Source organism: Nymphaea colorata, chromosome 7, assembly GCF_008831285.2.
Source record: "Nymphaea colorata isolate Beijing-Zhang1983 chromosome 7, ASM883128v2, whole genome shotgun sequence".
Classification (NCBI taxonomy): Eukaryota; Viridiplantae; Streptophyta; class Magnoliopsida; order Nymphaeales; family Nymphaeaceae; genus Nymphaea; species Nymphaea colorata.
In genome coordinates, this window is record NC_045144.1 from 12,243,103 (window position 1) to 12,269,056 (window position 25,954).

The window sequence follows — 25,954 nt, forward strand, 5'->3', positions numbered from 1 at the left end:
TCCTCAATGGTTAGAAGCTATGAATGAAGAGATAGAGGCACTCTATGAATGCAAAACTTGGAAAATTGTTCCAAGGCCTCAAGGGAAGAATGTAGTCAGCTCCAAGTGGGTTTATAAAGTCAAACACAAACCAGATGGAAGTATTGATAGGTATAAAGTGATGTTGGTAGCTGAAGGTTTTACACAACAATTTGGACAAGACTATGATGAGACCTGCAGTCCAATGGTGAAAATGGGCACAATTTGCGTCGTCATCTCATTAACAATTGATCATGGTTGGAAGCTTAGCCAACTGGATGTTAAAAATGCATTCTTGCACGGAGACTTGGATGTTAAAAATCCATGCTTGCATGGAAACTTGAAAGAAGAGGTATACATGGAACAACCGCCAAGGTATGTAGAGAAAGACGCTGCAAATTGGGTATGTAGGTTTCGTAAGTCCCTTTATGGTTTAAAGCAAGCTTCTTGATCATGGTTTAATAGCTTTCTCAACAAATTCAACAATGTGGTTCCCATAGAAGTACTTTTGACCATTCACTCTTTATTTATCAAAGCAAGGACATCTCTACTTGGCTTCTCATATATGTTGATATATGTTGATGATATTGTTATCACTGAAAATGTGACAGCCATATTTGTAAAGTAAAGAATTTTTTGATGAAGAGTTTAAAAATGAAAGATTTAGGAGAGTTGAGATATTTTCTTGGTGTGGAGGTTGACAAGCAACAAGATACTTTGACATTGACACAACAAAAATACACTTTGGATCTTTTGATCAAGACAGGCATGACAGATTCCAGACCTGTTAGTACTCCTAGTGTATTAAATAAAAAGTTGAGCTCAGCGGAAGGGAATCTACATCATGATCCTACAAGGTATCGCAGTATTGTTGGCATGCTACAATATCTTACCTTCAGTTGGCCAGATATTGTCTATGTCACATAGGTACGGGTACGGGTGCCGGTACGGGTACCGGTGCGGGTACGGGTACGAACCATTTTCAAAAAATTTGGGTGCGGAGGTACGGCCGTACACACACGCGGCATTTTATATATATATATATATAATTATATAATATATATCAAAAAATTTCAAACAGAATAACATATTTACACATATATATATCAAAAAATTACAAACAAAATAGCATATTCATAAATCATGATCCAAATCAACACATTTCAAAAACGAACAAAAAGTTATTGTAAACAACATAATATACAGATGCTTCAAAGAGGGAACTGACTGCAAGCGACAAACAGAAGAACCCACTCGAAAAAGAGAGTGAAATCAACACATTTCAGACAAGAACAATATAAAACGAACAACATAATATAAAGATGCTTCAAAAAGGGAACCGATTGCAGGGGACGAACAGAAAAGATGATTCAGGAAAAATAAAACGAACAAAAAAAAGGGAAAAACACTGCAGGCGACGAGCAAAACATAGGATTCAAAAAAATGGCGACGATGGAAGGCTCAACCAAGAAAAGCGTCGTCTGTCGACCACGCACGACCACCGTGTTTAAGAAACTCGACAGAAATGGAGAAAACGATGAAAAAAAAGCTAATACCGTCGCCTGCCATCACCGGACGCCGCCTGCCGTTCGCCATCGCCTGTCGTTCGTCGGGTGAAGATGGAAGTGGAACGACAGAAATGAAACGAAAAAGGTAGGGTTCGAACAATTTAACGTTAAATTCATCCTTTAAAACCCTTAAAATAGACATATTTGGACTCGGTCAACTTTGACAGTGTCCAAAAATAGACGAATACGGTCTCCGGTGCATTGACCGTACCAGGTACGGTCAATGCCTCAAATTGAAGTACCGGGTGCCGTACATGTACCCGTACCGGTGTCGTACCGGTACCGGACGGGTCCGTGTTACAGAGGATATTGTATATTCTGTGAATCAAGTGTCACAATTTATGCATGCTCCTAAAAACAGTCATATGGATGTTGTTAAACGAAGTATCTGAAAGGCACAATTGGAGATGGCCTTGTCTATTGCAAGAGTGATTCTTCTTGTAAAAGGCATGAGCTAATTACTTACATAAATGCAAACTGGGCAGGAGATCCAGATGAGAGGAGATCAGTTTCAGCCTATGTACGAGTGCGGGTGCGAGTACGGGTGAGGGTACAGACCAATTTAGAAAAACTTGGGGTGAGGGGGTACAGCCGTACACACACACACACACACACACACACACACACACAAAATAACATATTCACACACACACACACACACATATATATATATATATATCAAAAAATTACAAACAGAATAACATATTCATAAATCATGATCCAAAATTTATAGATACTATCATACTACTAAACAAAGTATGGAAGTGGAGATCGCTCGCCGGAGAAGGGCAAGCCACCACCACGGTACCACCCGATTGCAAGCAGTCCCTCTCCTTGGCCGCCGGATCGAATACAGCAACAACGACAATATACACAGTCTTATGCATTAACGGAAGTACGGAAGAATGATTAGACAAACACATACGATTATTTGTGACAAGTTGAAGTCCATGGATTAAGTCTTAGGAGTCCTGATTTGCTGTTTCTCGGGATCTTATTGCCTTCTTCGGCACAAATCTAGTTCGGATGAGTAGGATCTGAAACCAAATAGGAACGTCATCGAGGTGTTATTAATTGGATCCAACTCGTTTGGTGCTCTTATCTAAAAAATATATCTGAGATCTGGTTTTTGGTTTTTAGATAATGATGCTCGAGTTTTAGGCCAAGATTGGATCTGTTGCTAAAATCTGAAGTTGCCTTAATTTGACTTCATTTAGATAGCCTGCACTGATCTGTTCTAGGGTTTGTGAGTCCGACTCTTGCTAGATCCAGGAATCAATCCATTAGAACCTGAGTTCTGATCAATTATATCCAAAGGCCCATTTGGGAGCGGCGGGTAAAAGACCTACGCGTGAATCTCTCTTGGAAACCCTAGCTCTTCCCTTTCCCTCTTTCTTTCTTGAAGAGTAGCAGCGGCAGACCGGCGGCGGCAAGATGGGGCGAGTGAAAACGAAGACGGTGAAGAAGTCATCAAGGTAGATGATCAAGCGGTACTAGTCGAGAATGACACTCGACTTCCACACCAACAAGAAGATCCTGGAGGAAGTGGCGATCATCCCCTCGAAGCGCCTCCGCAACAAGATCGCCAGCTTCTCCACCCACTTGATGAAGCGCATCCAGCAGGTCCAGTTTGCGGCATCTCCCTCAAGCTCTAGGAAAAGGAGGGGGAGCATCGCATGGACTTTGTGCCCGACGAGTCCACCATACTCGTGCCGCGCCCAACTCCGGACCCACACCCGTACCGATGTTGTACCGGTACGGTGCGGGTACTGCTCCTTCAGAGCCGTACCCGTGTTACGTAGGTTTCAGCCTATTGTGTTTTTATTGAAAGAAATCTCGTTACTTGGACCAATCGAAAACAAAAGGCCATAGTCTGATCTAGTACGAAAGCTGAATATAGGTTTATGGTAGTAAGGACCGCCAATCCTGCATGGGAGATAAATTTACTGGGCAAATTAGGAGAGCCTATTATTCAATCATCCATAACAATCAAAGTGCCATCAACATAGATTTTAATCATATTCTTCATAGTAGGACAAAGCACATTGAGATTGATCAACACTTCATTCGTCAAAATGTTGAGGACAGGGAGGTTGAGCCATGTTACATTCACACTGATAATCAAGTTGCTAATTTGCTTAAAAGGGTTTAACTAGTCATCAATTTTGGTTTCTCAAGAGCAAGTTGTGCATGATAAAAGGAACATGCACAACTTGAGGGAGGATGTTAAAGGATGAGCATATGGGTTTGGATCTTGATCCAGACCCAAACCCGTCAGGAACATGTGTTTTATTTCTCACGTGCCTTTATGTTTCATTAATGAAATAGGAAGCAATTTTGGTGTGCCCTTTTGGTTTATTATTTTGGCCTTGTATCTAACGTGAGATAATAAAATTTTAGGGCTGAGACTGCATGCAGTTATCGTAGTCATTTCCCTTCTCTCCTTGCCTTTTTCTTCCTTATTTTCTGCAAGACTGAACTGCGGTGAATATCAATACTGACATACCAAAAATTGACAAGTCCCTGCACCCAGACTTTCTGCAATCACTAGGTACCACGCCTGCACCCACACCTATACGACATGGCTTGAAGCACGTACAACAATTTGGAGACATACACATTCCATAAAACCAGATGCTGCAAAGTTTCCACATTCATTTACTGCAAGAATAAACATAGCAAATATCCCAAATTATAGGTCACTTTCATCAGCGAGTATTATGCTTTTGTGCAGATCAAGTTAGTTTTCTGTGCAGCAATAGCTATTAGAGTCATAACATGTTGGCTAAAACCTCTCTCTGATTCAATCATTTAGTTCATAAAGATCCTATCAATTGCACAAGCATTTGTAAATTATCTCACCTCAGAAACTGGAAGAGCATTCACATCTACAAGCTTGACCCACACACAGAAAAGTAACAATATTTAACAGAAGGAGTTTCATAATTTTAGCCACTGATCTAGGTCATCTGTCTACATGACAATCACCAACAGTAATCAAACATCCTGTGTGGATTCAATGAAGACGTTTTTGCAGGTGTAGAGTACTTGCACGCACACACACACACAGAGACATAGACAGAGAGAGAGAGAGAGAGAGAGAGAGAGAGAGAGATGGTTATCAGGTTTATGGCTCATGCAATAACAACAGTAGTGTAAAAATAAGCTGCTTACAGCAACAAAAATAATAATAACCAGCAGCAGAAGCCTGGCTAAAAATGATGCGCTGGAAGCAACAAATAGAAGAATCCCTTGTTATGTATATAGATTTCCTAATTCTCAAAAACATAAAATTGAAAAAAGACCATTCCCATCAAAAGGAGGAGAAAGCAGCATGAGAAAGAAAGGAACAATAAATCAGGCCATACAACAAGGAGTGACGACCCAATAAGGTATCTTTGAAAATATACTGATGGAGTGACAGTCATGATGATCTTACTAGAAGACCTTTGATGCTTTGATTAACTAGTAAGAACAAGGTAATCTAAAAATTACAAATTTAACAGGTCACCAAATGAATAGTTTCACTCACAGACAACCTGTGCTGAATTAGCCTGAATATCAAATTTTGAGATACCGTTTAAGGTCCATGAAAAGAAATTTTGATTATGAAGCTAGAAAAGGCTGGACCTAGAACAGGTTAAAAAACTCTAAAACACTGAAACTATATATCAATATGCAAAAACTGGTCACATACTCAACAACAAATTCAGCTGCGAGATCCTTCAAGGTCTTCCTCCGCAGGTGATTCTGAACAACCACTGCTGCCTTCTCCTTGCAGTATGTTCTTCCACAGTCACAGTCTCTTAGGTAAATTATTACACGTGAGTCAACGTAATCATTTTTTGAGTTATGCTTGCAAAAGAGAATCTCCTGTTCAATAAATTAGAAAAAAAAATCAGAGAAACCAATAAGTGATGTAGCAGGTGACGTGAAATACCTTCATATTATCCCAGGAGGAGCTGTTACTGGGGGAGGACTCTAGAACAGCCTTATATGCAGGATTTGACACCGCTGTTGCTGCCAATACACCAACAGGCTCACCAGCAGAAAAGGAAGCTTCAGGAGCAGCTCCATTTCTAATGGAGTATGTGAACTGAACAATCGCATTAGTGCACATGTTCCTGACTGTCCCATCATAGCAAATTGTCACATTGCGCAGAATTGCCATCAGATTCTTAAACAGAAGACCAGGCTCTGTAAGCCCTCTTGATGACCGAACTATTCCCTCTCTTGATGCAACTGAATGTATTAAATCTTCGAAAGGGTCCAACCCATTAAACAAACAGCCACCAACCAAACCCAATGACTCGGGGGAATACTGATTTCCCTCTATGTACTTCTGTCGAGAATGGGAGATAAAGTAATCCACCAAATTGTTAGAATAGTACTTCCCCCTCGAATATAACTGCTGACCCAAAAATCCAAGCTGTTGAACCACCTTACTGACTGCCTGATCACTGCTGGTATCTATCAGTGAACCCAGTGATGATGATTTGGAAATATATTGAGTAACCGGACGCTTCACCTCTTTTAAGTAACAATCTACTTGTGATTCAACAAGCTCATTATTTGTCGACCTCATAAAGTGCAGCAAAGGTGTCAGATCCTGAAGTTGACGTCCAATATCATGCATAACATGCTGTGGAACATAGAAGTCATTTAGTCCTAAACTACAGCCATGGAAAAACAAAATCTCCATAAGCAATGGCTGCAGCACATTAAAGACTCTAACTTCTTTGGATGGACCTTTTGTTATAAGTATCAACTTAAATATTTCAGTCAGATATGTTTCAAGCTGGCCTTTTTTTATTTCAAATTCAAGAAATTCACTCTTTGTAACTTCGTATCTCTGACCATGGCAATCAAGTAATTCAGGTAAGGCTGTCTGAAGTACTTGTAAGAATGTCCAGAAAGGTCCAGCTCCATTAGCTTTAATAACTGCCGGCTCTATCAACTGTGGTGATGTCCACATAATTAACTGTTGTGTTTGGGCTCTGTCTATGAAAAAGTCCTTATAAATGAGCTTTGCAGCCAAAACAGAGTCAAGCACCAGTTGAACGTTCAACATTCCATTGTGGGAACTCTGTAACTGCTTCTCAACAGCAAAGAGTTCTTGGACTTCTGCCTTGGCCGATAAGGACTGAGGATAGTATATATGGATGCAATCACCATCGAAATCAGCACCAAGAGCACCGCAGATGAGAGGGTTGATCTTAACAACATGATCGTCATGGATATAAACAGACAGTGCTTGCAATGAGTGCTTGTGAGTACTAGGAGGCCTGTTGACAAAGACCAGATCACCATCAATGATCCTCCGATTGATAGCTTGACCAATTTCGAGAGAATGAGGCATCTTCAAACTTTCCCTCATTGTGTATCTACATAACCCATCTTTATAACCAAGGCAGAAACCTTTATCTACAAGTGCCTGTAATTTATCCCTGTTAAAAGATGTAACCCTCTCCTCAAATGTAATCTTTCGTGCAATTTCAAGTGGCAATCCTATTTCATCTATTCCAGTATATGCATCACCAGTTATCACACAGCGAGAAGAGAAACCTGAGCCTTTCCGAATAAATAATGTTCGTATCTTCTCAAGCCATGCCTTTGCACAAACATTCATTTCTCTAAGCTTTTTTTCAATAGTTTTAGGAGCCTGATTTGATGAAAGAAAAACAATACATAAACTATTTGGTTGACCATGCTTGAAATAGATACCCAGTTAAACAGGAAACATGAAACTGGTCTACCTTAGCAGCACCTCTCTGCTGCATATATTGTGCACATGCAGCCTGCAGATCACCAGATTCAATTTCATGTGACTCAAAGTTAACAACGCCATACCTTGACCTCTTGATCATATCCGCCTTGGTTAGTATTCTTCTGAGCATGGACATGGTAGGATCCTTAGAAGGAAAAAAAAAATCAGCAACATAAACAGGCATTCAGGATGATTCACATCAGTAAAAGAAACTTACAGATGACATGCTACTTATAGCATCAGGAAGGTCAGGTACACAGAGACAATTAGGAGGCACAGGCAAACATTTCAATACAAGACCAGATTGTGGAAAGCAACCCCTTCTAGCTAGTGCAGTAACGGTATCTTGAGGAAGATTTTCCAGAATCTGCAAAGCCTGAACACCATGCAGAAAATGAGGACAAGGATGATATGCAACACTTCTAGTGAATGACCTACAATATACAAAATTATTTTCAAGCTCAACATCCACCAGAAAGCAGGTTGACTAAGTGGACAAGAAAATATGAGAAATAAGAAATGACAATTGTTTAGTCATGGAAGTCCAAACACGAGCTCAAAACTCTGGTGGAAGAACCATATTTTGTCTGAAAGAAGGATGATCATAAAAGGTTGATTGACTAGGTTGCTTGATAGTCGTACAAAACTCATTGACATTATTTCACTTATTTTGTACATACATCTTATATTGCAGCCAATAACTCATACATTGCAAATAAGATACAGTTACATGTTGTAACTTCCCAGACACAGAAAGCATAAAATTGACTTCTGAATAAATAATGAGTTGCAGTTTATGGGTGTAGTCTGCCACAAAAGCTTCAATCAGTCATTTTGAGAAAAATATCAACTTTGGTAACTTTGATGACGGACTAACCCATCTGAGACTACCGTATTTTTGGTATCGCTGGTCACATACTGGTTTGTATCCATGGTCAGATCTTCGGTAGTCTACGACTCTATGCACAAAGAGGAACCTGGCCCCACTATGTGTTAGCTAATAATAGGCAACATAAATAAGTGGAAGCTAATTAACAATAAGTAAACAGCGAAATAAGAAACGATAAATCTTTTTTATCCAAAGTCCCCAAGACAAGAATATGATACAGGACCCTACAATGAGACAACCAGCTGAATAAGAATCATTATCCATGATGTGAATGAGATAAAATAAAATTTCACAAGGTTAATTAAGGATAAAAACCAACCTCATGGGGGAGTAATGGTCGACAAGGTGCAGTTGGGTAATGATATCCATATCTATCCAAGAAGCTCCAATCAGGCTCTTTCCCTTTTGGAAATTTCAGCTCTAAACATGAAGCTCCATCAATATTCTTTGCCTCTTTTATCAGTACTGGAAACATCTATAATAGAGATAAAGAACACACAGCTTTTTGAGTGTCATTATACACAAAGCTACAAAATCAATCTAATAATAATACAAGTGTCACACATGACACAACAAGCTTAAATAAATATATATGTAACAACATCATAGTTACATTTCTGAAATTTCATTATTGTAAAAATCTTTCTAACATCCATGAGACTGAGGAAAGAGTGATGCTTTGCCACCACTAAAAAATTAGCTTATAAACAGAGGGACTATAAGGCAGTGAGGAAAAACATTAAGATAGCATCACATAATAACATTAAGGTTCCAATTCTATGCAACAAACAAGTTACAATTTTGTAGAAACATTGTGTCCAGTCTAAGGAAAGGATAAATAGAATATAACTTAATGAACCTGAGAAAGTCAAACAAAGCCATTATGATGCCCTTGATAAACATAATGAGAAATAGGAAGCATGCAAGAGACGTAAAGTATGTAACTATTGGCCCATTGTTATGGTTATTCCGCTGTCTTGAAATCAAATCATCAAAAAGAGCAATTTTATATATCATACCTGACATTTGGAGCAAGGTTGATATGAAATTCCTGAAATCTTGGCTGAGCTCAGACCAGCAGTCTGTTTTTCCTAAAGATTTCAAACAGATGCTATAAATAAATCAGAGGTGCATGGATAAAGCAGAAACACAATGGAAAAGAAAATTTTATACTATCAAATAGCCTACAACTTTTTCAGGTAGCTGGAATAAACTCTACTGTCAAAAGCAGTGGTTCACAAAGAGGAGGATTTCCAATTATGGAATGCTAGAGAACCAGCACTGGAGCTAGAAATTTAGGTCAAAGGGGGTGCAAATATGTAAAATTCAAGTTAAGAGGGAAAAAAGACCATCCATCATATGTTTATATATTTTGGCAAGTCAAGAGAGGGGCACATGCCTCCCCTGGCTCAAATGCACCCCATAGAAGCCAAAATCTAATGTTCCCCAGGGCAGCAAAAATATGGAATTCTAATATATGCGTTGAAGCATGTAAAGATGGGTCTTGGGACCGGGTCTGGATCTAGACACGATAAAGCTTGTAGCCCTTGTTGGGCCTTACTTAAAGACGTGTAACCCTAATTTCTGGTGTTAATGAAGTTCTACGAGAGAGGGAGTCTGGCGGCTAGTGGGCACCAGACCTCCTCACCCGTGGTTTTTTCCCTCTCGTTGAGGGTTTTCCACGTTACATCCGTGTTCGATCTTTAATTCTCGTGTTTCTACTGTTTCTACATGGTATCAGAGCAACGTTCTAGTTTGTGAAATTTTTTGCCGGCCGTGAAGTTCCGGCCCTGACCGTTCCATTGTTCGCTGCCCTTGTTCCGCCACCGCTGCCGCCACTGTAGTCAACAGACACCATTCACATGTTCTTGAAGCACCACCAACAGCGACGAACCACCAAGATCTACAGTTTCTGATCACATCAGCATTATACAGATGTGATCAGATCTTTGACCTTACGAAGCACAGAAACGAAACCTCAGACCAGATCTGGTCTGCCAGCATGAGCATGATATATACAAGAAAGAGAGAGAGAGAGAGAGAGAGAGAGAGAGAAGAAGAAGAAGAAGAAGAAGAAGAAGAGAAGCAGGGAAGGAAGGAGAGGAACGAAGCAGCCTGGATGGCATAGAAGCTCCCAAGAACATGTAGCTCTGATACCTGGAAACCAGGCTGAGAGAAAAAGTGTAATCTGTTCCACTAAGGTGCCCTAGTCACATTTTATAGTGATTGGGACATTAAAGAGAATTTACATAATAGTCCATGGGAACAAGAAAAATAATAAGTCCCATACGACTCTTCAGTATTCATAAAACTACCTAACGACCTTTCTCAACAAAAAAGAACGATCTGATGATAATTAATAGCATTAGGTAGACATTCATGCCACAGTGGGATATTTATGCATTTCAACAAAAAGCTTGAGATGCAAATGTACATACTTATTAATAATCCTATTAAGTATGAAAAGAGTTTATGTAACACATGATATCACAAATATTGGTTTAATCAACCACAAGGCAAAGAGCAGGACTATGTGGATAAAGTCCTCTCTCTGTCCCTTCCTCACACCCCCCCCCCAAACCAACCCCCTTCTGCATTTCCATGTGGATAAAGTCCTGTGCATTTTGGTACTCTCTTAAATAGTATTTGCATGTGTTTTTGCTCATGATTGTTACATCCTCAGGTTATATGTACTTCAGATAAAATTTCCATTTTCATGAACAGGGGAGCAACATAATTGTTTGTTTCATCTAAGATAGACTAGTTGTAGACTAATCAACCAAGTAAAGTGAAGAGTCCCTGGCTTCAAGAATGGGGACTACTCACCTGACGAACTAGTCAGGCCAACTAGTCCCTGTTTTCACAATCCAGCCCCAAAGAATATTTCATGCATTCATCAAAGCAAATACAGGATCTAGCAAAAGTATGTGTACCTTCTGCTTTTTTATGCTTAAACAATTCAAGCATATCTTGCTCAAAATGCGCTTCATTTCGCTGACATGATGTGGGTGAAATATTGGCGTGGGAAACTCTATATACCCAAAGTGACCTACACAGATATTTAGAACAAAAAAAAAATTACAAGGTCTGAGATATAAATCTGACAACCAAAGAGGCAAAGAGTACTATTTCATAATCACTATTAAAAAGTTCATGCACCTTCACATTCCCCAGGTTCTGATGTCCCGCATGATTCACATTTACCAGATTCCACAGGTAAACCGAGGAATGGGTTCATTAATTGACTGGGGTAATTAATTGAGCAATCGCTAGTAGAGTACAACCGCTGAAAGAAAATAGAAAAACTGTTACCACGTTATTACCTTGAACCATGGACTGAAAAAGTCAACTATAGTGCTACGCTAGTATACCAACAATATCAGATGAATTATCATATTAAACCACCCATGAACTATGAGAGAAAGAAAGCAAACATGTTTCTAGCCAAAAGATCCAATGCAAAAGTACAAGCAAGCAAAAAATTGAGAAAGATTAATTGGAACATCAACACAACAAAGTTGTAAAACCATAAGGCAAAACCTACCAACAATATAAGATGCATTATCATACCCAATAACACTTGCACTATGACTTCTACCCAAAAGTACCAATGCTAGAATACAAGTAAATAAAAATGAGCATACTGAAACATGAACACCACAAAATTGTGAACACATAAGGTAAAGCTGCAAATTTTGACCATCAGAAAACCTTAAAGAATTTATCAAAGAGGAAGGGAACGCTAAATAAGAAAACTTCTAATATAATACAATGGTTAATTAATGGACCACTGCCAAAGCTAACTAGTTAGAAAAAAGAAGAAAAAGAAAGGAAAGAGGAAAAACCTAAGGAATTAAAAGAATGTACGGGGGACAAATACGTCAAGTCTCCTGTCCATACAAGTATGTCACTTCGACAATAAGGGCAAAAGAACTCTATCCACACTTTTCAAATGCTTAATTCTTCCAAACATATGTTCAATAATTTCACTTTAACAGACATAATTTCCCCTCAGAATCATCACACATGCAGAAGAAACCAATGCAATAAACCCCACAAGGTCTACAGAAGGAGCAGGAATTTGCTTTCAAAAGAACCTTCAGCATGCCATTTGAAAGGATGTACCGTGAGGAAGAGAAAAAAAGAGAATGGTTGGACCCCTGTAACATACATCAAGAATTCAATAAATAAAGTGTATGCCTCAATGCAAGTGCAACCTATGTCTTAGGACAACATATTCAGAAGGCACACTGAGGTGCGTTTTAATCAAACATTTTGTATGAAAATTAGAAAAACCATAATTCCATAATTTTATACTAATTTAACATTTTTTTATTTTTGAGTTTCTTTCCCCAGAAAAAACAAGTTTTCCTATTACTACCTAAGAAAGACCTTGCCAAGGAAAACTCAAGAATGACATTTGTGTTGGTGCATAGCACATTTAATGAATGAAATAAAAAATGGTTCTGTCAACTGTCTTATTTATCCACTGTTTTATGGATCTTGATTGCATGTCTTAAATCACATGCAATGAAACCTTTTTTGCTTCTAAAATTTGTCATCTTGTAGATAAAATTTCAAGTTAATCAACGAAAATTCAAGAGTTTGCACTTGAGTGGAATTCACGTTTATTGTTTTAGATTAACATGATATCCATATGTATGAGAGAGAGCATATGGATGTATGCATATCTATATGTTTTAACTTCAGAGATTAGTCATACTCTTGCAAATATGTTTGTGTCATATCTGTTCACATATTTGCCTCCAGCGACATAGCTTGCTCTCCTTGCCAACTCCAGTCCCTCCTCTTTTCACCCACTCAGGCTTCCATACTTTTTGGAAACCCAACTCTAATGCAAAAAGAAGCTTTTTGTTGTCATCATGATGTATACACGTCATCCTTAAATGCAATTCCAACTCCAGTCCCTTCTTCCTCTATTTTACCCACTCAGGCTCCCCATGATTTTTTTGCAACCCAACTCTGACGCAGAAAGAAATCTTTGCTGCCATCATGATGTATACACAACAATCCTTAAATTGAGATGCAGCCACTGATACATTCATGTTCATATACATGTCAATGAAAGTGCATTTAGAGATTTAGCAAGTAATATGTGACATCATATGATATGATACGATAAACAAATGAAGGGAAGGTAAACATCCAGTAACTATGTAAAATCATGGAGACAAATGGCCTAAACACCATATTGAGGCAAAGAAAAGTTAGAGAGAGAGAGAGAGAGCATGATTCTGGGTTGGTCAGAGGTTAACAACCCACCGGAAAAGAGGCCCAAAGGCCCCACCTTTCATACCCAAGAAAAACCTTGCCAATGAAAACTCAGGAACGACAATTGTGTTGGTGGCTTGGTGCATAGCACATTTGGTGAATGTGATAAAAAAATGGTTCTGTCAAATGCCTTTTTTTATCTGCTGTTTTATTGATCTTGATTACATGTCTTAAATCATCTGAAACATTTTGCTTCTAAAATTTGTCATCTTGTAGATAAAATTTCAAGTTAATCAATCAGAATTCAAGAGCTTGCACTTGAGTAGTATTCATGTTTATTGTTTTAGATTACGACAACATACATACATATGAGAGAGAGAGTGTATGGGTGTACGCATATATGTATGTTCTAACTTCAGAGATCAATCATATTCTTGCAAATATGTTTGTGTGACTGTGTCATATCTGTTCACATATTTGTCTCCATTGACATAGCTTGCTGCCCTTGACAACTCCAGTCCCTCCTCTTTTCACCCACTCAGGGTCCCATACTTTTTGGCAACTCAACTCTAATGCAAAATGAAGTTTTTTGTTGTCATCATGATGTATGCACATCAATCCTTAAATGCAGTTCCAACTCCAGTCGCTTCCTCCTCCTTTTTACGCACTCAGGCTTCCCATGATTTTTTTGGCAATCCAACTCTGGTGCAGAAAGAAATCTTTTTTGCCATCATGATGTATACACAGCATTGCTTAAATCTAGATGCAACCACATACATTCATGTTCGCATACATGTCAATAAAAATGCATTTAGAGCTTTATCAAGTAATATGGGACATCATATGATAAACAAATGAAGGGAAGGTAAACATTCAGTAAGCTTGTAAAACCATGGAGACAAATGGCCTAAACACCATCTTGAGGCAAAGAAAATAGAGAGAAAGAGAGAGAGAGAGTATGATTCCTGGTTAGTAAGGGGTCAACAACCTGCCGCCTAGAAAAAAGGCCCGAAGGCCCCACTATTCCCCTGCCTCAGTCCTAAGTTGCATTGGCATCAGCAATGACCACGATGCGCCATTCAACTTAGATACCATTCAACCTGCAGACATGCTCTCTCTCTCTCTCTCTCTCTCTCTCTCTCTCTCTCTTATTTTTTCAAAAGCATTTCAAAACTTATGCTTTATGCTGTCCACATATCGATGGGTGTATCCGATGCATTCTCACATACCTGTGTGACTTACCAGTTAGCAATGTTGTCGTTCTTTTTTTTTTCTTTTTTTTTTCTCCTTCTTCCTTTTTTGTTGTTTATTTGTTGGTCATTCTTCCTTTCTACTGAGTCACTTTTATGCAGCTTTCTTCCTTGTTGTTGGAGCTTCTTTGTCTTCTTCTTCTTCTTTTTGCCATGAAGGAAATTTAGAAAATTATTGGTTCCTCTTGTTTTACGAGTACAAACTTCATATATAGACTCTTAAGTAGCATTAGATACCCTTCTGTCATGGATGGACTATGTATTCTATGTTTTTACTTTATTTACTGCAATATGACATTGCCTTTTATTGCTTTTGACAATCGTGTATATATTTTATTTAAAAAATGATTTGTGTGAGTACGGGTGGACCAGCTCAGACCATTTGATTCCAAGTAGTGAAGGGTTTCTTCGACTTGTCACCAACTGACAATTTTGCCTACATAGTTTCTGACATTGACTTTTGTGTTAATACATTCTCTATTGATGTTACTTTGGAGAACTTGGACTGACTCAAAAATACTAACCAAACTATTCTTTTAAGGGCTTACCATCCGTGCCCAATGTCCAATTTTAAGTGCTCTGTGTGTGTGTGTGTGTGTGTGTAGTATCTTTGCTTTCAAGTTAGCATTCAGGACTGCAACTTTGTCTCCTTTAAAGAGATCAGGGCCCATGCAGCTCCATGTCCATGATACGCAGATTGTTCTAACTTGCTGATATCTAGAGTCAATGGCAGGTGATCTTCTGGTCAATAGTGATGAGCTTTCCAACTTCATCATTGTCCTTATAGGCAATTCACCACTGCAGCTGTACATTCATTTCAATGCTTCATTGTGGCCCAGCAACTTCCCACTGATGTAAAAAAATACTGAAACCCTTCGGGCTTAAAAGATCAATGGAAGCAAGTCCACATAAACTTGAATCTTAGCAACATCGTGCTTGAATTTTGGGCTACAAATGCGAGCTAGAGATGCCACGTTGAATAAGCTCCCAAATCGGTAAAGATTGGAATCACAAAAATATTGACAATTTTACAGATTTTGAATCTGTCTATGATCAGCATGAATTCTCCACAAGGGCAAAACAATTTTAATGATGGATCTACACGTTACAGCAACCGGAATATATCATATATTATTTCATAAGTTTCTCTTACAGCAACCAGCAAATATGGATTTGAAAAGTTTCTCTTCGTGTTGCAAATCAACATGATCATCAAGCAATGAGCACTTACAACTTCGTCAGGAGAGGACAAAGTAAAACCAACGCTAAGAAGCCTTGCTTCTGGGTAGGAGGAGGAAGACTGTGCCACGACACCCTCCATTTCCTTCAGCAGCAACGAAATCCATCAGCAGGACATCAAGAAAAATGAAAAATAAGCGCTGAAACGAAGTGCACCAATGTCTAACAAAGGAAAACTAGAACTAACAGCCAGATACTTCAGGAACCATCAAAATGAAAATAAAGAAGAAGGGAAGGGAAGAACAAGTTGTAAAGGAGTGGTAAAGATGACAAGCTGGAAACATACTTTTTGCAGTAAACAAGTGACGCCTGAATATGAAGGCTCGTTATTTATTTTAAGCAAAGGACACACCGTCATGCGAGAAAAATCAACTTGTAGCTCATGTCAACAAAAACGAAATACAAAATTGAAGGAAAAAGAAAGAGGAACACGACAATGCATATATCATTCCGATGCCTATCCGGCATCGTGATAAGCATCTCCCGTGAAAACGAAATGGATGGTCTCTGTAACAACAGGAATCATAAACGTCCACCGTCTTTTGACCTTAAAATCATCGACCTACATTTTGTTCTCCCTTTTTAACCCCAAAATGTCGCCACAACACTGTGAACAAACTAAGAAATAGAGAGAGAGAGAGAGTAGCCTACCACAGTACGGAAGGTAAATGCCAGTTATCGCTCGAAGCAGGGGGAGCGGGGAATGGCTGCGTCGTTATTCTTGTATGCTCCGGTGGGCTTCCCTCAGGCGCGCTTCTCCCTCCGTGGAACACCTGTCGGAGAAACCGACAACCCTTTTCCCGTTCCTCCACCCTCCGGCCTCCTGCCGGAACTTTCCCTCCCTATTTATAGCATCGCGCCCTCGATGTATGAATCCACGAGCAGGTGGCACATATTTCTCGTATTTGCAAATATGAGCAAAAATGTTGACATATGACAATTCGAAGCTTCTCCGTAACTCCGCTTGCGGTCAATAAAAATGTCCCGTTCAATGAATAAATGGTGCTCTCAAAGGGTAGCAGGGTCTAGAAATAAATTGTAGTAGAAACTAGGGGAGACATTGAACTCTCTAAATGAACTGAGGTATTAATAATTTTTCTTTTCAACTTGTCACTGCAAACTGCTGTATGCGCATAATGGAAGAAGGGGGTAGAAAGGAAAAGAGGGAAGAAGGGCTCGGGGCGGAGATAAAAAGTCAGAGAAGCATCTAGTAACGTGCAAAACGCGTTGGTAAAACGTTACTTAAGAACGTCGTTAAAATACTTTGATAACTTCCACCGACACAAGATGGATGTCGGTAAAATATTATTACTAACCTCCAGAACGAATGCATCGATGAAAAAGGAACTTATAGCGACGTCCGGCTTGGATGACGATGATAATGCTTTGCCGAAACATGCATGCGTTGATGCAAGGTTTAGCACATGTTGGTGAAAATTAAACTTTACTGACATCTGGCCACTGATCATCGATAAAAACCTTACTTCAGCGACTTGTATCCCGCATGCGTCAGCGAAGCAAATGTTCATCAACATCTGGAGGTAGACATCGGTAAAAGTTAATCTATGTCCTGGACGTCAGTAAAATTTGTCTTTCACCGAGGGCCATTTTCTCACCCGTTGGTGAATCTACCTTTTTTTTGGTGGACTTACGTTTTCAAACATTCATTTAACTGATCCATCAGCACTTTATTTGCATTTAAGTTCTCATCATAATATAAACATGGATTTAGATAATATAACTAACTGCACGCAGAAGTTGATGGAGTTGAATATTCCATTAGTTATTGAATAATGTTGTTCCAAATATATGTATATCTTCTTTACATAGTTCCAAGTCTCATCGCAATTTCTTCCTTTGTATGTCGATTTCTCAATGGGAAATATCATAAAAGGTTTCATATATCCATCTATTAGTTGTCCTTTTACAATACGGGTTGTGGCTTTTCGCGAAGGATTACAACAGTTCAAAATTTTTGCGATCAAGTACAATGTGAACAATTTTCTTGTTATTTAACTTTTTGTCGTGTGTGCTTGTTATAAATTTGATGAACTAACGATTACTATTTCAGGGGCGAAGCTAGTGATTTCAGGCTTAGGGGAACTAATTCAAAAAAGTTTACAGCCCTTAAAAATGATCAAGTGGCACCAAATTAAGAATAACTAAACAATTGAGGGTACTAATATATAAATAAAAAAATAGTTGGGGCCAACCAATATGTAAATATATAGATTTTTGTGGGACTGTGTGGACTTCCTGCACATACTCACATGTGACTCGGCCTCTGCGATTTTCAAACCCTTCTTGTGGCATCGAATGCAAGGAAAGTGTGTTACAACTGGAGGCACAAAAGTTCCATTTTCTTGTATGATTTTTCATCGACCCTAAAATCCATGCATTACTGAAAATGTAGTGAATCGTGTCTAAAAAAAACATGTCACCTTTCTTAGCATTTTGCCAACTACTATATAGTTGGGTGCATTCTAAGTAATAATTTGTACCATATTTTCTTCTTTAATTTCTTCACAACTAATTAAAAATTACATAAATTCGTTGTGATTTTCTCCATGTCATTACAATGTCACTAATGTAAACAAACCGTATAGAAAATTGTTCTTGATAAACTATTTACAATTAGAAATTAAATTTCTTCATTTCCTATTCGTCCAACCCTCACCAAAATATTATTATATGCCAACTTAAATTCGATCAAACTCTCTTCAACTCTATTGAGTATGCTTTACCTTTTTCTTCAATTCATAATCTATACCCTAATCCCATGAGAAGATGGTGCAAATAAATTTACGTCCTTAGTGTGCAATTGCTTCTGCATAGGTCTAAGTTATAGGTTATTGCATTTATTAAAATAAAGAGCAGTGCATATAAAAGATCTTCCCGTAACACGTGTATCCTCGTGTCATTAGTCTCGGAACCTCTACGGTGGTGCATGTTTGTGATGCTAATCCTGAATATATTTTAGCTTTTGTTGTTATTCTGACTCCTCTTTTTTCCTCAAGTTGTTGCATGTACCTCTTCAACAACTTACTTAGCTAGATTTTGAGTTGAGAAGGTTGGTGCACAACCTCACACCATAGCTTGTTTATGATGCGTTAATGATCTTGACACATGTACAGTTTTTACTTTTTAGGGTCGTTTAACATCAATAGTCATAACAGATTTATACCGTTCAGTGAATCTACCTTAAAAATTAAGATAGATTAATAGAACCCTATTGTAACATTCGGCGTTTTCAGGGTATTGGGTCTGGATCCATGTCTGTCTTCCTTATTGAACAACGATGCCCAAATATTGCCGGGAATCGGGACCTCCAATGCCATTTATCATCCTCCGGGCTTCTGCCACCATCGACATCGGCTTAGACACCATCGAAGCTGGTTGTGGTCACCAACGTGAAACACAACATCGAAAATCAGATCTGGCTTTCACTACTTCGTCTCCGAAGCACAGATGCATGGTGCATAGTGTCGGAGAAGCCCTAATTTCTGGCAATCATCAACGTGACTACATCCTCCGTCGACGGTGGTGGGCTGCTCCTCTACAATCGTCAACGGAACAAGGTATCCGGTCGTTTATCATTGCCCAACATCCACGCAGCAGGCAAAATGGCGTCGAAGACGCCCAAATCTGTTGTAGTGTAGTGTAACCACATCAGTGATCATCCAGTGCCTCCCAAGCCAAAGCAAAATTGCAAAACTAGTTCAATGTTCACAAAGTGGACTACAAGAATTTATTTCAGAAACTTTTACAATAACACTCTTACCTAATATCGTAGTCATCTCATCAGTTGATCCAATCTATGCCCTAATAGCAATTGATCCTGCTCGGTCCTCAAATTGGTCAAAATAAATTCACACTGGATCAATTGGTAATATCAAAGAAACTAACGTTCACATCTCCCTGTTCCAAATCCGAACTTTGTAGAACCCACTTCTTTTTTGGTCGTAGACTTAATGTGAAACACAAAAACTGATTTGATGAAAGACAGCTTAGACCTGGTATTGGATAAGGGAAACATGTTCAGATCTTATCTTCGATTGACAACACAAAACACAAATCCGACTTAAGTGTTGTCTCCCATAGAAAACTATTGAATGATAAAATCAAAATCATATAGACATTAATTGTTTCTTGAGAGAAAAGCTACTTGGAAAATAAAAAATAAGACAATAGTTTTAACTGAACATACAAGCAATAAAATACAATGTTGGATGGGTTTAATATATTTTTTATTGCCCATCATGCTATAAAAAAAAAATTAAGCTTAATAAAATAACACAACCCTATATATCAAACAGATAAATCCTTATATATTTTTCCTTTTTGTTTTTCTTTATTGCAGGTAGATGAAAGGTTCTTTGGTAACAATGAAGAAGACAGGTATGCGCCCCAATGTCATACACTGGTGGGCGTGAAAGTGGAATAGAAGCAGAGATTTTTTTTTTTTTTTTTTTGGGTAGGGTAGCTTTGGCAAAGCGGAAGCCATACAATTACACACATACGAGACCTATCTACTTACGTACAAACAACTTGCCACATAATTGATGCGCAGCACGACCTGCCCTAGCAGTTAATGGTTCTCATTCAAGAACACCTATGTGGGTAATAGTCAAATCTAGCTAGGTATTTATAAATTTCACAACTTCAACAAAAACACACTATTCATAAAAAAAACTTCAAACCATCTCGGAGAGCTACAGCTCTCTTAGACATTATTTCAAACAACAAAAGGGGGTGTACATATATGTATAAAGTATAAACAAACCCCTACACACACAAAATTTAAGGTTTATAAAGCATGAGTATGACATCATGGGCGACCCCCAGCATCCCCCATTCTTCATGTCACCTAATCAGCGAGCATCATCCGCTACATAATGAGGACCTCAAGAAGATGGATAATAAAAAACATCAACACAAGCACTTTGTACTATGAAAATCATGAAAAGATCGTAGATATTCCTTTACGCAAGTGTAAGGTACATACATTGTATCGATGGTTACATGTACATTGCAGCTACGGGAAAACCCTAGACGTTGATCGAGATGACTTAAAAAAATTATTCTTCTTTTCTTTCCTCCACAATTTTGCATACTATTTCTTACACTACTTGTGCAGTCTTAGTCAGAGTGAGGATCATTGAAACTTACTGACTTTTCAAGCTTGTCTTCATAATGATAAACTGAGTTATCAAAACTCCTATATTTATCAAAACTCCGATATTTCTCCAACAATTTTTCTAGGTCGTTCTGTATAGTTGGTTCAGCAATGTTGATTTCATTGGGTACTTCTAGGAGGTATGTGTCATTATGTTGGATCCATCTTCTGGTATTCTATATCACTCACATTACTGGAAACTTTAGGTGGGTAGGTTTGAGATGAAGTTGGTTTCTTGACTAAGAGTGACAGTGGATGAGTATCAGCACTAGATGCAGTCCAGTCCAACCCCAATGATAATACTTGGGTCGTAGCTCAAAAAGGTGGAGGAATAATGACATAACTATCAGAAGATGTTTTGGTGGAGGCGGGGAATGGAATCCTCTCCTTGGCCGTCCATGATCTTCAGGGGATTCAATATGGATATATGGCCGTCGTGCTCTGGATAGAGAAGATAGCACGTTCCAGTCGATCAAACTTTCGACAATGGGTCGGTTTCCCTTTTTTTCAAGCCATGAAAGCTGGTCTGCCAGTTTCTTTGGCATGCCAACAAACTAGAGGGCTCACTCTGAGGCACACAAGTAACCAAATCACATTGCTAAACAGTAACGAAAGGAACTAAATAAATGAATGAATGAATGGGCAAACAAATTATAATTTCATAAATTTTGAGGGCACACACACACGCACCTCACCTGCCCAATATTTCTTATGATGCCACCCATTTCGTTAGTGTAATTAAGGTCAACCACTGGCTAGCTTCTGTTCCCAACCACCGAGCTACTAGGAACTGACATTTTTGAGGTAACCACTACCGTGACTCCAAGTTTTATTCAGCTCAACTACGTTATTGCTGTAAGTTCATCCCATGCACTGTTGGTACAGAGGATGGACTCCTTTAAGTAGCTCGAGGAAGGAGAACTTTAATATAATAAACCTTGCATTTAGGGAATGGTCCACTATCTCGGATACTCGGGACCCTGCGCCACCGTACCTGATCCATTTTATGTTTTACAGTAGGGTTGAATTAGTTTATAGTCACAAAGTCGCTGTCTAGGAAATAAAACTATCCCTAGGCTATTGCCCACGTCAAATGATAACTCAGTTCATGAGCAAATATGACATAAAATAAATAACCGATCAACATGCTCAACCAAAATATTGCATGAATACAATTTCATATATGTGAACATTATTGACTTTTTCTATTAATTATGCTCGCCTCTGAGATATAGCTCAGACTTGTCACTTAACAATATTATTTTTGGAACTCAATTTACAAACCTGTATCTCTAACATAGCTCGAGTTCCTTGTATTAGTGTTGCAATCTTCTTCAAGGTTAATTGAATCTGAATAGCATACATGTATGCATGTATTTATGCCCAAGGAAACAAGTTGTACTCAAATAGTTTAACCAATTTGTCTAATCTTGCAGCTTAGTTTAAGCCGTTGAATCACAACTTTATCAACCTAAACAATTAGCACAACACTTGGACAGTCTAATAATGCAGAATGAATAGTGAATTCAAAATAAAACTCCGAGTGGTCATTCACCCGCCCGACCTAAAATACTCTAGGCATGGCCGGGTTACCTAGCCAGGGCTGGGTCGTAACTGACGATGGTCCAGCCATGGCCAGCACAAGCTGGCTGGGTCCCATGGCCTAGCCTACCCTCTAGACAAGGTTCATCATATAGCGAACCGGGGTGTGAACTAACATGGTTTTGACAACCTAGAAAATTAAGTCATGCGTACACCATTGGCATAATTTGTTCGTTGCTCATGCGCGCCACAGGCGCTATGGAGTGTTTCGAAGTTTCGAACAAAAATCTATCAGTATCTCATCTATTAGTTTGTTTTTTTATGATTCAAATCTGTAGGAATTGTAAATAAGGGCTGCACAACCCAACATAAGAAAAGAAATTAAAATTCCTACGATCGAAAACCTAGAAATTTACACATAATCAATGAAATTGCAATAATTTCCACCATACCTTTGATTTCTTCAAAATTTCTACTCCAGATGATTGCGGTGTACAGGCTGGTGAACTCGGCAAGGTTTCATCATCAACAAATCTTTCTCTCTCCTCCCACTGTTTATCTCACCTTTTCTCTCTTTTCCCCTCTTTTTCTTTCTCTTCTCCTTCAAGTTACTGCCCCAAAAAGGCAGCAACCTGATATATACTAAAATATTATGTTTTGTAATATTTTATGGTATTTTATCTTCTTTTATTATGAGGAGGTTGCAAGAATTAATTAAATAGTACAAGGAGGCTACAAAGGTAGTTATATTTAACTAATTCATTTCGATTCTGGTTTATCTTAGTGGCTTAATCCTAGCTTAAGAGCTTTATTTCTTCACTAATTAGGTGTTTAGGTTCTTAAACTATCATTAACTAAACTTAATCACGATTAGCATAGTTTAATCTCAGATTACCCAATTACTAATCTACCTCTGGTCATGGTTGGTAATCACAGCGCCACTGATCAAGGACAAGAATGCCCAAGTCTCGCTGGGCCTTGGGCTGTTACAGTCCCCTAGTTTGACTGTGAGTTTCATGATAGTCAGACATTCGTTTTTCTGTTCGGTTTGAAGCATGACTGGGACTAAGTCTAGTACTTTATATAAGTACTATTAATTCTCGATTCCAATACTATGTTTTAGCAATTCTCACAACAAGAACATAGTAAGATTCAAGAACTTTTGGCGCTAAAACAGTAACTTGTAATCTAATTTCAGCACTAAGGAGCTAGGTGTTACAAGCGGAATGGATATAATATAGTGAGAGAGAATTTCTTAACATCACAAAATGGCATGTTCAATGATGACTGATCCGTACAACCCAATACAACAATGGTAAAAGTAGAAAATACATCTACCGTAGGCACTAGAGGCCTGGTTAGACATAAAAAAAATTATGGTGTTGTCCCAGTCGGACAAGTTCCATTTGCTTTAAATAATGAATGATAAGTCATGGAACTGATTGTATGGTTTGGCTACCGATGGAAAATGAAGAGATTCTCCATTTAGATGGTAGCATTGTATGTATCCCTTATAGCTCATCAAGAGCCGAGGAACCAGAGAGCTCTGTCAATGCTCGACTGAGTTTAATGTTTGCGTGTTAACGTGGATATGTTCATTTACCATTAAATTCTAAAAACACCCTTTTACGCAAATGTTGGCCCATAATTGTTTCCACAAATGCCATATTGTGTCATGCCAAGGATGACTTTATGTAAGAGAACAACACTCGCATTGTTCAAACTAAAAGGCTTCTTTCCTTGGCCGAAACTCTGTAGAGGAAAGCACTGCTCTCTCCTTGAGTCCTTGGTGGGAACATGCTTCAGAAACCTCCATGAAGCATATACATCTTCGTCATTCGAGATGACACGTTGAGAACCAAAAACTATGTTACATGATGTAGAATAAATGACAAAGCAAGCCCTTACATCCTTCATCTTTGATGAAGCACATACATTTTTGTCAAAGCACATACATTTTTGTCATACCATCGTGGTAGGTAAAAAACAAAGAAAACTATTATATGATGCAAAAAATGTAACATGGAAGCTTGTGGATAGATGAAACACAACACCATTAATGAGCAAAGTTAGAAGGTAAACTATACTTTTGTTCACATTCTCTCTTCTATGAAAACAATGTAAATGCAACTGATTTTTTATAAGAGTTAGCATATATCACATAAAATCGACATAACCCCGAATATGATTTTGATAGGTCATTAAACAGATTCCTTTGATGGACGATCAGATTAGAACATTAAGTGTATATAGCCTAACATGACATAGATTTGACTATAACTCATGGCTGTTCAATAGACAAAACAGCATGATTGAGAACTCTATTCTGATCCTTATGGTACCAGAATGGGATATCACACAGATTCCCTTGATATACTTGTTGATAACAAAGTCTCTGAGTAGCAGAACAAGATACCAGTGTGATGGCAGCTCATGGTTGTTTTGATGGAGAGAATAACATGGTTTGTTCATGCCTTGACATTAGTGTGACAGATGCCATTGCTCCTTTCTAGGCAGAATCATGTGGTTTGTTAAAATATTTAGGGCATCTGCTCTTAAAACAAAATCAGATTTGACATCCAAACTAAAACAAAAATGTAGTTATATGTGTTGCTATATCCATTGTAGGTAAACAAGTTGGTAGGTGGAAGATGTCAGGCATTGCAACCAACACTATTTTGTCAACATTGGATGTGGAACTGTCACTAGTATAGATTGTAAATGTAGTTATAGATTTTGATGATGATATGGCCGAGAAAATATTAAACATGCACCAATTAATTTTTGATGCAAAACAAATGCAAATTACATATAACTTTTATGGTGCAATAGGTGACGAACATGTGGATGCACCAATTCCCTAACATAAGAGCAACCAAAATGATGCACATAAAATAGAGAAAAATATTTCAATATATTTTGCAATCAATATCATAAAAGGGTGTTTATGTCCTTGGTGTGTATGCTGCAGGCGATAGAATGAAGTTTAACAATGAAAAAGATGCATTCAACTTCTACAACAATTATGCATTACACAATAGGCATAGTGTTAGGAATAGTAATCATAATAAAGATCAAACATGAGTTGTTACAAGTAAGTCCTTTGTGTTCGTGAAAGAGGGATGAATGAAGAAAAACAATGTAAGTGAAGTTCAAAGAGGGACTTTAAGATGAGAATGCAGTGCTATGATGGTGATATAAAGGCTTTTGTGCGATATTTTTTTTGTTTAGGACATTCGTTGGTGAATACAACCACCCCATGGCTTCTCCTGC

The 25,954-nt window shown here is 38.4% G+C and overlaps 1 protein-coding gene across 4 annotated transcripts in view; it reads right to left on the minus strand.

Moving 5' to 3' along the window:
* LOC116257001 (DNA-directed RNA polymerase V subunit 1) overlaps positions 1 to 16,754 on the minus strand; it is a 42,068-nt gene extending 25,314 nt beyond the window's left edge. For all 4 annotated transcript variants that reach the window (XM_050078680.1, XM_031633574.2, XM_031633576.2 and 1 more), the window contains exons 1-10: positions 16,615 to 16,754; positions 15,956 to 16,048; positions 11,402 to 11,528; positions 11,176 to 11,291; positions 9,262 to 9,333; positions 8,562 to 8,717; positions 7,571 to 7,729; positions 7,343 to 7,498; positions 5,527 to 7,248; positions 5,284 to 5,459 (exon numbers count right to left, since the gene is read on the minus strand). In XM_050078680.1, the coding sequence (XP_049934637.1) occupies positions 5,284 to 5,459; positions 5,527 to 7,248; positions 7,343 to 7,498; positions 7,571 to 7,729; positions 8,562 to 8,717; positions 9,262 to 9,333; positions 11,176 to 11,291; positions 11,402 to 11,528; positions 15,956 to 16,045 (2,774 nt within the window). In that variant the 5' untranslated portion in view covers positions 16,046 to 16,048; positions 16,615 to 16,754. The remainder of the gene's footprint in view (positions 1 to 5,283; positions 5,460 to 5,526; positions 7,249 to 7,342; positions 7,499 to 7,570; positions 7,730 to 8,561; positions 8,718 to 9,261; positions 9,334 to 11,175; positions 11,292 to 11,401; positions 11,529 to 15,955; positions 16,049 to 16,614) is intronic.
* Positions 16,755 to 25,954: the final 9,200 nt, after the last annotated feature.